Raw genomic sequence first — 14,411 nt, 5'->3', positions numbered from 1 at the left:
CAAACTAGCACTGATACCTTGATGGAAACTGAACAGGAACCACAAGATGTTGTGGATCATGATGTTCTTACAGTACAAGAAGTTGTGGAGCAACAACCTATTCAAGTAGCACAAGCTCTACACAGATATGATAGGACCCATCGTCAACCTGAGAGATATTCTTTTCTCTTGTCTAACAACGGTGATGTAGTGTTAGTTGGTCTCAATGAGCCTACATTTTATCAAGAAGCTGTATGGGGCCGAGATTATGAGAAATGGATAGAGTCCATGAGATCCGAGATGGAATCCATGTACACTAACCAAGTATGGACTTTGGTTGATCCACCTGAAGGGATCAAACCCATTGGATGTAAGTGGATCTTCAAGGTGAAGACTGACATGGATGGTCATATGCATACCTATAAAGGTAGATTGGTAGCTAAATGATTCAAGTAGATTCATGGTAAAGACTATGATTGAAACATCCCTAGATTATCCCTCAAGTATTTTTTTAAACTATCCTCTCGCCTTCTACTGTGTAATAACCATAGTGCAATCCTATCAAGAAGAACTATCTTAACCAATGAAAATATCTGCATCAAACAAGAGTTTAATGAATAAGGATAATAATCCCCAACCTCCCTCCTTACAAATATAAAAGAAAAATCTCTCGCAATTAAATCAGTATGCTCTGCACTCCTAAATATTCAGACCCATGCGTCTATCCCGTCTCCTCGTCTACTCCGTCTGTGGGCCTTCCGTCATATTATGTGAGTCATCCTCACCTGTAATGTAGACATTATGAGTCTATGGCCCAGCAATCACAATCCACTATGAACAAAAGGACATCCACGAAGTAGCAGCAATAGCAACCAGAAGTCAACAGAAAACATAACCCAGTTACAGAATAATAAAGTAAGATATTCAATGTACAAGTGATCTTATATAGCTAATAAGGTGAATATGTCACATATCTGGTAACCACTATAAGAGTCTGTCAACAGTCCCATGACCCTAGAGGTACCTCTTAGGAGAACATGCAGTCATATAGCCGAAGCTAACAATAAATTACAGTATCGATGATAATTTACAGTATCAGTCATGTTGGAAGGGCCCTCCCCGAAGCTCATCCCGAGGCACCCATCCTGTACTATCACCACATATGTTCATATTCATCTAACTAGCCACATAAGAAATCATAACCTATCCATCAACCTCCTTAACATAATTCATTCAAATCATTCTTCACATAATTAAACAATCTATAGCAGTAATCTACCTAAATCTAAACAGTGCTTATACCACAAAACATGTTGAGGAAGTAATGAAATAGCATTTAATACGAAAAATACCACATCTCAATCTATCCATAAAGAAACAACAACAACCTAACACCAACCAACCTTTATCTACAATTCCTGCACAGAATCCTTCCCATAACAAAAAAAGAAACTCTAATCAATCCATAACTTTACTTGTATAAAGAAAACAAAGGAAAAATAAACTACCATAAACCATAGGGCATACATTTTCATAAGAACTTCAATTGAAATCCAGATAGTGCCCCGCACAAAAACACAAGGAAACCTTCTTAGAATCCGAGAATATCCAGGAGAGTAGAAAAACACCTCAAATTGGTAAACCCAATTCCAAAAATTTGCAACGATCATACCTCACAAAAGAACAGCATTCCAAAACTAATTGCATAGTCACACTACCCATCCACAAGAGTAAAACTTGTAGCCAACACAAGATCAAAACCCGCAACGATCTCTTATTGTTACTACCTACAACCGAATAAATAATCGCAGACTCAATAATACTCAACATGAACTCGAGAATACCATAATCATCTTTTGGTTTTGATAGTTATCCCTTAAAGAGAATCTGAACAACACAAGGCACCAGAAACCAGTCCAGATCTCACCATTTGAAACCACATATCTTCAACACATAAATGCATAACATGAACGAATCACATCTGAACACATCCGTCCAGAGATCCCAAACAGAACCACCGGTTGAATGTAAGGTCCGCATCAAGAACTTTAAAGCAAGAACCAATCAAGTCTGAGTCTTCCCATGAAGAACTAAGACATTCAAATCCAACAAATCCATCAAGAATATGAAACCAAGACTCGATTCCTCAAGAACTTGAACAAAAAGCAAGATCATTCACCATCACAACGAAAATCGAAAGGTAACATCACAAGATGGATTCAAAAATGTATGGAGAACATCACGGAAACCCTAAATCGGACAAGAGCATCACGGAATGAAACAATCTAAGCTTATTGAAAGCATTCCAGCATCTCCTAGGTTCCAATCCCATACCTCATAGATCTCACAGTTGCATAAGGAAATGCACTTGCCTTTTCTCTTCTTACCCATCCATTTTTTTTCTCTTCTTTGTGCTACCGCCAGATGCGATAAGGCCTCACCAGTGTTGTTGGCCGACGGTAATCCTCTGCTCGATCGGAGGTCTTCCATGGAATTGACTACATGGTCAACACCTGATCGGAGCGTGACGCCTGGCTGGAGCTCAAGGGCAATGGGACGCTGCGTCGAATTGGCGGAGATTAGGAGAAAGAGGAGACGGCGATTTTGGGAAACCAACGGATCGGGTGAAGTGGGTGAAGCTAGATATATATGTATATATTTATACCTAGATTAATTAAATCTTAATCTTAAGGTAATTAAGCTCAATCAACTCCTAATTTATTTGTCCATCATATATTTCCCTTAAAGTTAATAGTTTTACCCCTTAAAATGTGTCATACCAATTCATTTTATATCCCTAAAATCCCTAAAGTTCGTAGAAAATTTTAATAAATAAATTCCTTAATTATCACTCATGAGACCTTAATTTATTTTGTAAATTAATTCCTTATTTAATGCTCGTGAAACCTTACAATGATGAAACATTTTCACCCGTTGCGATGCTAAAGTTCATTCAGATCATGCTTGCTATTGTTGCTTACTATGATTATAAGATCTAACAGATGGATGTCAAAACTGCATTTCTTAATAAAAATCTACTCAAGGATGTGTACATGACATAACTTGAGGATTTGTAGATCCAGAGCATGTTGGAAAGGTATGTAAGTTGCAACGATCCATATATAGATTAAAGCAAGCTTTTAGAAGATGGAATCTTCGATTCGATGATGTGATCAAAGCGTTTGGTTTCATTAAGAATGAAGATGAACCTTGTGTCTACAAGAAGATTAGTGGGAGCACAGTCATCTTTCTTATAATGTATGTGGATGACATACTTCTCATTGAAAATGATATCCCTACCCTTCAGTCAGTGAAGACTTGGCGTGAGAATTATTTCTCAATGAAGGACTTAGGTGAAGCAGCCGATATTTTAGGCATCAAGATCTATAGAGATATATCTAAGAGATTGCTTAGTCTAAGTCAGAGTATATATATTGACAAGGTGCTTAAATGTTTTGCCATGTAGGGTTCCATGAAGGGATTCCAGCCAATGTCACATGGTGTGAGTCTTTCGAAGACTCAATGCCCCTCTTCTAAGGAAGCAAGGGACCGCATGGATCAGATTCCTCATGCATCTGCTATAGGGTCTATGATGTACACCATGCTTTATACTCGCTTAGATGTCTCATATGCATTAACCATGATGAGCTGATACTAGTCAGATCTAGTTGAAGGTCACTGGACAACAATCAAGAATATTCTTAAGTACTTGAGAAGAACTCAAGATTATTTGTTGATCTTTGGAGGTGATAAAAAGCTTACTGTAAAGGGTTACAACGGTTGTTGTAAAGGGTTACAGTGGTGCAAGCTTCCAAATTGACAAGGATGATTCTAGATCACAATTAGGGTATGTATTTTACTTAAATGGTGGTATTGAGTATTGGGTACTACAACAATTCTATCTTATTTGAGGGATTATTGATATATGAGATGTGAGGATATGTAGAGAACCGAACAATGCTAACATTACGGATCATTTGACCAAGGCTTTGGCATCGAGGAAGCATGATGGTCACACTAGGTCAATGGATATTAGATTTTTAGTAATTGACACTAGAGACATAAGAAGAATGTTAGTGTAAGCCCTAAGAGGCAATCAAGAGTTGATTGACTTAGGACATTTTGTATCATATTTAATTATTTTATTAAAAGACAAAGGTTATGGTTATTATATTTATTTCAGTTCAGTGTCGAATGAATAAATATAATAATGTCCTAGGGTAGTAAGTGCTAGTCTACAACATATCAATTAGCTAAATTGATAATGGGATATTGTAAACATACATAGAATACTGCTCTTAACTATTCCTAGTCAAGAATTAATATGCAAGGACAATATTAATGAATTGAGACTAGCATGTAAGTCAACGGATGACTTAATCTCACAAGTCATGGATATGAGATATCAGGTTGACATATAGGTATATATTAGAGAATATGTACTGAATTGACCCATCATGAGAATGTTTCATGGATCATTATATGAGTATTATAAATATTTTCATGTGACTATTGGTATGAATAGTCCTTAGACTTGAAGTCACTACGGTTCCCTACATAAGGAGTTGTGTATTTTGGTATCATCAAACATCACTTGTAATAGGGTGGACTATAAAGTTGATCACTGGGTATGCAATGAGTTATGCAGAGGGATGTGAGTGATGTAAATGAGATCTATCCCTTCCATATAAAGGAAGCGATATCTATGGGCCCCTTGATTAGTAGGACACAAGAATACATGACCATGCTCAAATGAGTCAATATGAGATATTGAGCTTATTTGTTTTGAGTTTGTCTACTTGGAGTTCAAGAAATATAAAGATTGATAAGAGGATGACACGGTCTATGCCTCATTGATCAATCTAGATATCAAGGATAAAGGGACTAAGTCATACAAGATAATAGCCACTGACAAGTTAGGTCGGATCTCAACTTTCTCGTCACTTGGGTAGCAATGATGCATTGCTAGATGCCACTCATTATTTATATATCTAAAATGTTGATTTGGATACATTACCAACATTATGAGAGCCTATTGGGTCACACACAAAGAACATGTTGGTTTGTAGATGGATATTTTAGTTTGACTAAAATACTAAGGATCATAAGATTAATGAGTTAATTTAAAGTGTTAGTGTTATCTTTGTAATGATTGTCACTAGTTCTAGTGGGAGATTGTTAGTAATAGTCCTAAGACAAAATTATGGGATGATTAGGCTTATTGGGTTATTGGGTTAATGGTTAATCCAATATAATAATCCAACCTATTAAGAGGAAAACAAAGAGAAATTTAATCCAAATTAGACTCATTGAGTTAGACTCAATTGCATCCAATTATTGGATAGACTCTAATTTGAATTTGATTCATGGAGTCAATTTGGATTGATGTCCACGGAGTCAATTGGGATTGATAAGGTTCAATGAGTTAGACTCATTGGGTGAACTTGAATTCACCAAGGAAGAGGAAAGGTCAATTTTGACTAGACCAAAAGGGAAAAGGAAAGGTAAATTTTGACTTGACCAAAAGACTCTTCATGAAAGATGACTAAGAGTCAATTCATGAAGAAGATCAAGAGGCAAAAGGGAGATCAAGAGCCAAATGGACTTTTGGTATTCCATGAGAGTACAAAAGGAGGAATTTTGACCATTGTTTGTAAGAAAGTTCATTTTTTGTCTTTTTCTCCTTCCTCTCTTCTTCCTCATAAATGATGCTTCCTCATGGCCGAATCACCTTGTGTGGCTAGCACCACAAAGTTGGTTCTTCTCCAGAATGAGAGTTCATGAGACGAATGGAACATGTTTGTGTGGATACCGTAGAGGTGCGAACACTTGATCACTGATGTGAGACAAGAAGAGACATTGAAGGGAATTGGGGGACCCATGACAAAGTCCAAGACTACACTGCAACAAAAACCTTCATAGACATCGGTTTTCCACCGGTGTCTATTTCATTTTTGACCGATGTCTATGAAGCCAATGTTAAAAGTCTGCCATTTTAAACATCGGGTTAAAACCGGTGTAGTATCACTTAACGACACCGGTCTTCGAATCGGTTATTAACCGGTGTAGTATCACTTAACGACACCGTTTCATCAACGGTGTAAAACCGATGTAATATTGTATGTTAATAACACCAGTTTTGGCAGCGGTAAATGACCGATGTAATATTAGTTAATAACACCGGTTTTGCAGCGGTGGAAAATCGATGAAATATGTATTTTTTTAATAGCACAAATTTGATTTCCGAAACAATGAAAAACCGACAATAACAAAAAAAAATACACAAATATTCACAAATTATACAAATATTTTTCATTCAATAATATCCATAAAATACACAAATATTCACAAATTATATAAATAATCTTCTTACAACAATATCCATAAAATACCCAAACATTCTTTTTACATCAAAAGCTAGCTAATAGATATCAAAATCAAGGTAGAACATTCTTTTAACACATCAAGGTAGAACCGCACTTCAAATGTAATCTAGCATGCATTCAGCCCACTCGAACCGCACTTCATCAATTTCAACTCTGGAGTACTTGAGATTTGTAAACTGTAAAAACACATAAATAATATATTAGTAAACCAAGACCAAAAATCATAGTTGAAAATGTAGTAAGAGCACCAAGTAACAAGATGACTAATTTGAATGCTTAAATTAGAAGCAAAACTCTGCTTGCACAAAACTCAAATTAGAAGCAAGGAAAAGAGTTGGGTAGAAGGGAAAACGAAACTCTGCTTGCACAAAAACAATCACCTATTCTATTTCGTCCCACCAGCAAAACTCTGCTTGCATCATGTTCTGGAGAACATTGTACATAAGCGTTGATGCTTGCTCAGGTGAAACAATCCTCTTCCTGCAGAAAGATCCGATAGAAGGACACTTTCTTTTCCGTCCACCTCGTGGCTGTGACTGCCACTGCTCGTCGATTTCTAGGAAGTCACCCTGCAATAAGAAGCTCAAAGCAACTCAGAATTCATGCAAACCTAGATTAAATATTTGTTCAGATTCAAACAAAATTCAAAATTGAATTTGCTAACATTTCAGATCACCATGTCAAGTCTAGTAGATAAATCTTAGACTAAACACTTACTTGAATGTAACTGTGCACACCAGATTTTTCATTGTTATCCCTGACATGCTTGTAGGGAAATTTCTTCCCACATTTAGAAAATCTACATGCAAATGGACGAAGATTTTGATGGACTGCTTTTATGTGCTGTCTGAGATTTGATACCTACAAGGCGCAAAAACTATACTTTATAGTTACTAAATAGAAGATTGATTGCTTATCCAGAAATAAATTAAGTGATGCATATGAGAAGAAAAAAAGGGTGATCTTCCAATAAATTGTCCTTATCAACAAGTGTGCATTTATGCAATTAATAATGAATGTGGTAAAAGGTCATTTGAACATCTTTTTTAACAGCCTACACACTCCAAGCCTCTGTTAAAAAAAGCTCAAATTACCTTTGATCCGTTTATATATGATAATTGTCTTTGCCTAGGTGTTTTAAGCTTCTGTTAAAAAGGCTCAAATTAGACATCTCCATGATCTTTACCTTTGATCCATTCATATTCAATAATTGTCTCCTAGTTCAAGAACTGCTTCTAATATAGGAAAATCAACCTCAATAACAGTTTCAGCATGTCTTAGTCTCTTGCAAAGAGGTTAAGCTTCGAACAATGTCCTAACCAAATTCCTGATGGCGCACAAATTGGGATGCAAACATATTATGGTTTTATTTGGTCATGATTTTAACCTCATCCTATTAATTGAAAAAGTGCTACTAGATTGCCTCCAAATAGCAATTAAGCTTTGACGGCCTGAGAGACAGAAAATCGATAACTACACAAAATTCAGGTCTTACATTTGAAAAGGTGCGTTCACAACCTTCAAAGTTACATTTTGTCCTCTCAGTCACCTCACTTGCTTCATGCATGTGTTCATGTCATTTAATATTCTTCTTCAGCTGTTTTGTTCCACAAATCACACAATCAACATAAAGGTGAGAAGTTTTGATATGTGCTTTAAGGCATTCTGCATTTGTGAATGTCTTCATACATCCAGGTTCATTGCTAACGACTTCCACATATTCCAATATATAAACAAAATGCTAACATTGAATATATATTCCTTAATTAGCACATAAAACTTTGAACATGCTTTAAATATCTGAGACACAAGTTTCAATATGAAGATGAATTTGACATGCAATCGAGTACCTGATCAGAAATGTAGTAACGGTTTCCAGACAAAACAAGATGAAAACCATACTTACGTAACATTGGTCGGATGGAAAGCAAATAGCAGTAGGAGCAGCTTGCTGCAACGACGAACACCAGAGCAATTTCAGATAGTTATCTAGCCGTGGTGAAAAACCAAACTTATTATTATCTTTGAATTTAGCGCCATCATATCCTTTCTTGACCTATCTCCTTTGTTGGTAATATTTGGTTAAACTCCAAGTTGTTCTAAGAGGATTGGAGAGAACTGAACAACACCTGAAATTTCTCCCAATTGATGTTCTCCCAGTTAATTAACTCGGCATTCGGTGAAAGAGTGAAAAAGAGACCAATTCCCAGCACAAGCACCAAAACACTACCCTTCATGCAGCCAAAATTACGTGTTAACTTCATCAAAATTATCTTGCAGTACTTGTCAGCTTCTTTGATGGATGCTACTTGGCTGGGGTCTGTGTTTCTTGATAGGGCATCTTCATTCTTTGATAGAGAAAATAAGAAGAAAAAGATTCTGATCAGCAACTAAATTTTGAAAAACACTGTGCAACTAAACCTGACCACATCTAGATACAAGTGCAACAAATAAGTAAATTTATCATATCATGCACACGATAGATGCCAAGGATGGAAATCCAAAAACCGTGAGCTTCGAATGACTGAACTTGGACAAGAAAATTAGAAATATTTGATAGTAGCTATACTTACTTTAGCCCTCAAATGCTTAAGTGTTACTTTGAGAGTGTCGGGGGAAATTTTGGCCGAGTAATTTCGCCACTCAGTGGAGAGTTTTCGAAGAACAATAATTGTCGCACCAACATTCTCTACATAGAGTTTTTCCTTCATGATACAACAGTTAAAGCAGTTAGAAAGGTTTACAAAATAAAAAAAGCTATAAATAGCACGTTTGAAGAACAACTCACCCACTGTTTATAGCACTCAGCATTCTGAGTCAAACACCAGATGAACAAATCCGTCGCTTCCTTTGTTAGCTCGGAATTATCTGTATATAAGTTCCATGTTAAGTACAGTCATACTATGAAAACATCAGCCTAGGACACATAATAATTAAGCATCTCAATTATACTTTCTTGAATCGCTTGGATGGCGAAAGGCAAAAGCTGTTGTGATGCTTGCTTTGTGGTTTTGGTACCAGAACCAGTAAGAGCCAACTCTTTTAGAGTAGGATAAAACGTCTCAAATCTTTCAGTTGCCTGCAGAAAGATATATTAGGAACTCATCGTAAAATTTTACGCAATATGGAGATCTTCCATGGAAATAGGAAAACCTTGACTCGAGCTGTAGAAGCAGGAAAAGTCGCCCACATGAGTACATCAAGTACAGCAGGTGGTACTATGTGTTCCCCCTTTCGAACAGCGCCATTTAACAGAATAGTTCGAGCTTTCGGTCCAGAGAGAATCCTGAAATAAAGCCAGAAAGTAGCTTTTGACTAAAGCAATAAATAGAAACAAAAGGATAAGAGTATCAACATTGCCTCATGACAAACCTTTCGACCAATTGCAGCACCAAGTCCCTAGACTGTGGGTTCACATTTGATTTTCCACAAACTACAGGAAATAGGAAATGCGACCAGATGTACATGCCGACAATCAGATCGGCCGCCCATGTCGCCGCTCCACCGCCTGCCTTGAACGTGCATCGCCTCGTACCCGTCCCCCTCGAACCACCGCTCCCGCTCTAGGTGGCGGCAAAGGGGGAGCCGTCGGAAGGGCGTCGACGAAGGCGAGGTCGTGATTGCCGGAGAGGTAGATCTGGCGCAGAAGGGGAGATAGCGGGAGGGGAGGGATAGGAGGAAGTAAGTCGATGCCCCTTCTGTGTACGAACTCCTGGATCTCGGTGCTGTTCTCTCTTCCTTCGGATTCCCTCACGTTGCCGACCAACCGTGCCATGGTGGTCGTGGGCGTCCTCTCGTTGTTCGGATCTCGTCGGCCCCTACCTTAGCCGGGAAGAGCGAAGAGAGGAAGGAGGAGGGGGGAGAGAGGATCGGACGAGGAGGCAGAACGGAACGTCGATCCAGGAAGGGGCGTCGATCGAAGGGGAAGAAGGAAGGGGCGTCGATCAAAGGGGAAGAGGTAGATGAGGCTTGGAGGTTTAGGTTTAGGTTTAGGTTTAGGCTGAGAGAAGGGGTGCGATATTAGTTTAGGTTTGGAGGGAACTTTGTGAAGTGTTGTAAATTTTGGCTGGTGGAAAAATTAAATTATTATTTTTTGGTTCATTAACACCGAGTTTTAAAAACCGCTATTAAAACCGGTGTCTATTAACAAAAAAAAAGGCGCTCATAGACATCGGCTAAAAAACCGATGTCTATGAGTGAAAATCTGTGCTCATAGACACCAGTTTTTAGAAAAACCGGTATAAAATACTCAAAGACATCGGTTTTTGCTTAAAACTGTTGTTGTTCCACCGATGTCTATGAAGGTTTTTCTTGTAGTGCTAAGAGAATGAAGCAAGCTTTGGAAGGCTTAATAATAGGGCTCAAGGAAAAGGAGGATCAATGCACAATGGAGGCAACAACTAAATGGATCACTTCCTTCAATTTGAAAGTGAAATTGAACTAACATGAGGACCATTTCGTATGTCTTTTTTTTTTTGGGGGGGGGGGGGGGGGGGGTTTCTAAAGTGACTTTTGATATCCTTTGTGGATTTTTAATGCATTTTTTAGAGTTCCTAAGCTAGTATAATAAACCATGCATGCATGGTTGCATTAAGCTAGTATTAGGGATTAGTGGTTGCATTAGTAGATAATAAATACCATGCATGCAAGCATGATATTTATTGCATAATTAGTGCATAGTGGATCTTAGGGGATATTAAATAAGAGAACTCTTGTATAGAAAATCAAGTAAGTTTGAATGAAAATTTGAGTTTCTCTTTCATGAGAGCTTCATTCTAGTTCTTAGGCAAAGAACTAGTCCAGATCTTATCAAGGCAACTTGTGGCGATCAAACCCCATGACTTATCACTCACCTTCTCCCTGATCACCTGGGCACCTCGCCCAACAAGGGTTGTATCGACACCGTCCAAGTGCCCGAAACCCTTCTAGGCACTCGGAACAAAAAGTTTATCAAAACCCAATGTGTCGCGATCCGTTGTGATTTAGATAAAATTTTATCCACGTCCAGGCGCCTAGAACACTTCTAAGTGCTCCCGATCAGGGTTATAAATACAACCTTAATCCTAGAAGCTAAACAGAATACTTGTAATCAATTTTATTTGAGTTTGGCTTTTTAATTCAGTGCATCAACTGTTGTAAGAGACTTCTCCATCCGAAGGAGACTTTAGTAAGCTTTTAACATCTTGGATTAGCAATCTCCTGATTGTAAACCAAGTAAACCTTTGTGCCTCTTTCTCTTTAATTAGCTGTTTAAATTCTGTTTATGCAAGTGTTATTTTTAATCAAGTTATAAAGATCGAGAAGGGTGTTCATTTTTATGCAGGGCAATTCACTCCTTCTTGTCGACCTCCAAGGGACCAACAAGTGGTATCAGAGCAAAGTCGCTTAAGAAGGACTAACCACAGACCGAAGCACAAGAAATGGCCGAAGCTAGCATCCACCCACCAGTATTTGAAGGGGAGTTCGCCTTTTAAAGACGTCAAATGGAGCTATATTTTAAAACCGATTTCAATATTTTACTAATGATTAAGTATGGTTTTCATATGCCCAAAAATGAAGAAGGAAAAGAACTTGAGGAGCATCGATGGATTGAGAAGCAGCACAACGAATGGTAAGACTAAGTTCCACCTTCTGAGCGTCCTGTCTGCTCAGGATCTCGATAGAATTGGCAAATACAAGAGTGCAAAAGAACTTTGGGAAAAGTTCTTCAAGCTCTACGAAGAACCAAAAGAAGTCGAATCCAACTCCTCGATGGACATCGATCATCGCTAGAAGAATCCGAGATCAAGGAAATTACCGGGACAACTCTTATAGCCAAATACCTACCTGAAGACACAGAAAGCTCATCCCAGATGAGTATCGATGAAGGGGGAGAGTTTTCAGAAGAAAGCAGCGCTGAAGGGAGAGGAACATAAAAAAAATAGCTCTATAAGGGGAGCATCAAATTCTGAGATCGACAAGATAATTTAGGTACGATCTCTACCTCCTGATTATTTAAGTTTATAAAAATATTATCAAAAAAATCTTGTAAATTAAAATAGAAAATAAAAAATTATTAAAAGAAAATAATGAGTTAAAAAGAACTCTAATCATGGCTTGTTAATTAGAGGATTTTGACAAAATAAATTTAGAAAATGAAAAATTACAAGAACAAATAAAGAAGTTAAATACTACATGCTTTAATTCAAATTTTAAAAATAATCAAAGACTGAATTGTCACTTTAGATATCATAAAGGTCAAATTAAAAAATTATCAAGAAAATATATTCCAAGAAATTTTTTGATTAATCTAGTAGGAAGAAATCTATTTTGGGTTCCAAGATCATGTTTAGGTTCAATTGTTATATGCATGCCTTATTTTTTTTCTATGTTTTTTTGCTTACAAATAAATTGTTTTGCAAGATTTCTCTTATAAATTAATTATAATTTAATTTTTCTGAGAAAAAAAAATTGATCACTTATCAATAGGAAAATTTTCAAATTTTTTTGACTATAAAATTATTTTGTATGAATTATTTAAGAAAAAATATATTTGTCCATTTAAAAAAATATCTCGCAAAGTTATTTTTATAAAATTTATTTTTATGTGGAACTGTATCATTTTCTCTATCTAAGAGAATTTTTTTCAAAATTCTTTTTGACCGTTGGTGAATTTTCTATAAATTATTTATCAAAATAAAAATTTTTAATATTAAAAACTCTTGAAAATATAATTTTTCAAATTTTTATTTTTTCTGCAAAGTTACTTGCTATTATACATTCTCAGAAAATATTTCGAGGTTAATAACTATTTTTAAGCATTTTTTTTGGAAAATATATCTTTATGTAGAAAGAATTTATTTTTGCTTAAAATAATATAATTTTTTTTAAAAAATAATTATATCTGATTTATATATGACTATTCAACTGTTATAAAAATTTTCAAGATTTTTCCAAATCTAAACATTTTTAATTAAATTTTCTAAAAATAGTTGATCCAGATTTCCAAAACTTAAACTTCCTGATCTTTTCTGGATGATAGTCAATTTTTTTTACCCTTAGACTCTATGTTACATTTATTTCAAGTTATTTTCATGGATAACCCCTATTTTTAATGTGATCAAATGGGAAGAAGTGGAGATTAAGTCTAGGGGAGGGTAATTTATTTAATTTTTTGCACATTTTGTACTTGCAGAATTTATTACCTTATTATATGTTTCTTGATTTACCCTAACCTAACATGGGTTCCTCACATCAAAAAAGGGGGAGATTGTAAATACTCCCATGGTAGTTTTGATATGATCAACCAAGTTAAGTTAGGTCCTGTTATGTTTTGATACCCTGTGTCTAAGTGTGCAAGAATTAAGAGCACAAGAAGTCGAGTGAAAGACACAGCTAGCGAGGACGGCATGGGAGAGAGTCAACCGGCTCAGTGTGTCCGAGGGACGAGGTGCTTCGGAAGAGTACGCTGGCGAATGAGAAGGAAATACGCAGCGGTTCTGGGGATGAGAAGTCAGAGCGAAAGACTACTCAAGAAGGCCGAAAAATGGGTTCGGGTAAATCCTATTTTGGATAGCCGAAATCACCTAAGCGAGCGAAACTAGAGCAAGAGCCCAGGCCAAAATGTCAATAGGGAGGTTGACTTTGGTCCGAGCGCCTAGACCAAGTCCAGGCGCCCGGACGGTCCGAGCGCCCTAATCACCTGGGCGCCCCAAGGGCGGCTCGCCCAACGGGGGTTGTATTGACACCATTCGAGCGCTCGGAACCCTTCTAGGCATCCAAAATAGAAAGTTTATTGAAACTCAATATGTCGTGATCCATTACGATTTGGGTAAAATTTTATCCACGTCCAAGCGCTTGGAACCCTTCCAAGTGCCCCGATCAGGGCTATAAATACAACCCTAATCCCAGAAGCTAAATAGAAAACTTGTAATCAATTCTATATGAGTTTATCTTTTTAATTCAGTGCGTCAACTGCTGTAAGAGACTTCTCCGCCTGAAGGAGACTTTAGTAAGCTTTTAACATCTTGGATTAGCAATCTCCTGATTGCAAATCAAGTAAACCTC

At 37.0% G+C, this 14,411-nt stretch overlaps 1 protein-coding gene, 1 long non-coding RNA gene and 1 pseudogene across 2 annotated transcripts; all 3 read right to left on the bottom strand.

The window, feature by feature from the left end:
• Positions 1-538: 538 nt before the first annotated feature.
• LOC121967433 lies at positions 539-2,605 on the bottom strand. The gene is made up of 2 exons (XR_006107763.1): positions 1,652-2,605; positions 539-764 (listed from the first exon to the last, which is right to left on the bottom strand). It is a non-coding gene; the product is annotated as an uncharacterized LOC121967433 (long non-coding RNA).
• Positions 2,606-6,745: 4,140 nt separating this feature from the next.
• Positions 6,746-8,278, bottom strand: LOC122038602 (annotated as a pseudogene).
• Positions 8,279-8,311: 33 nt separating this feature from the next.
• Positions 8,312-10,140, bottom strand: LOC122038593. The gene is made up of 7 exons (XM_042598400.1): positions 10,120-10,140; positions 9,738-9,877; positions 9,519-9,651; positions 9,318-9,444; positions 9,154-9,233; positions 8,939-9,070; positions 8,312-8,713 (listed from the first exon to the last, which is right to left on the bottom strand). The coding sequence occupies exons 1-7, from the start codon at positions 10,138-10,140 to the stop codon at positions 8,465-8,467; spliced, it is 882 nt and encodes a 293-aa protein (XP_042454334.1). The 3' UTR covers positions 8,312-8,464.
• Positions 10,141-14,411: the final 4,271 nt, after the last annotated feature.

This window comes from Zingiber officinale, chromosome 1B, assembly GCF_018446385.1.
Source record: "Zingiber officinale cultivar Zhangliang chromosome 1B, Zo_v1.1, whole genome shotgun sequence".
In the NCBI taxonomy this organism is placed as follows: Eukaryota; Viridiplantae; Streptophyta; class Magnoliopsida; order Zingiberales; family Zingiberaceae; genus Zingiber; species Zingiber officinale.
This window is presented reverse-complemented; position numbering and strand designations above follow the sequence as displayed.

Bases quoted from the DNA above. Each gene is read 5' to 3' on its own strand.
- LOC122038593 (XM_042598400.1), bottom strand. From the start codon at position 10,140: ATGGCACGGTTGGTCGGCAAC. The intron at 9,652-9,737 runs GTTTGTCATGAG...GCTTTATTTCAG, and splicing joins GTGCTGCAATTGGTCGAAAG to GATTCTCTCTGGACCGAAAG. The intron at 9,445-9,518 runs GTTTTCCTATTT...ATCTTTCTGCAG, and splicing joins CTTCTACAGCTCGAGTCAAG to GCAACTGAAAGATTTGAGAC.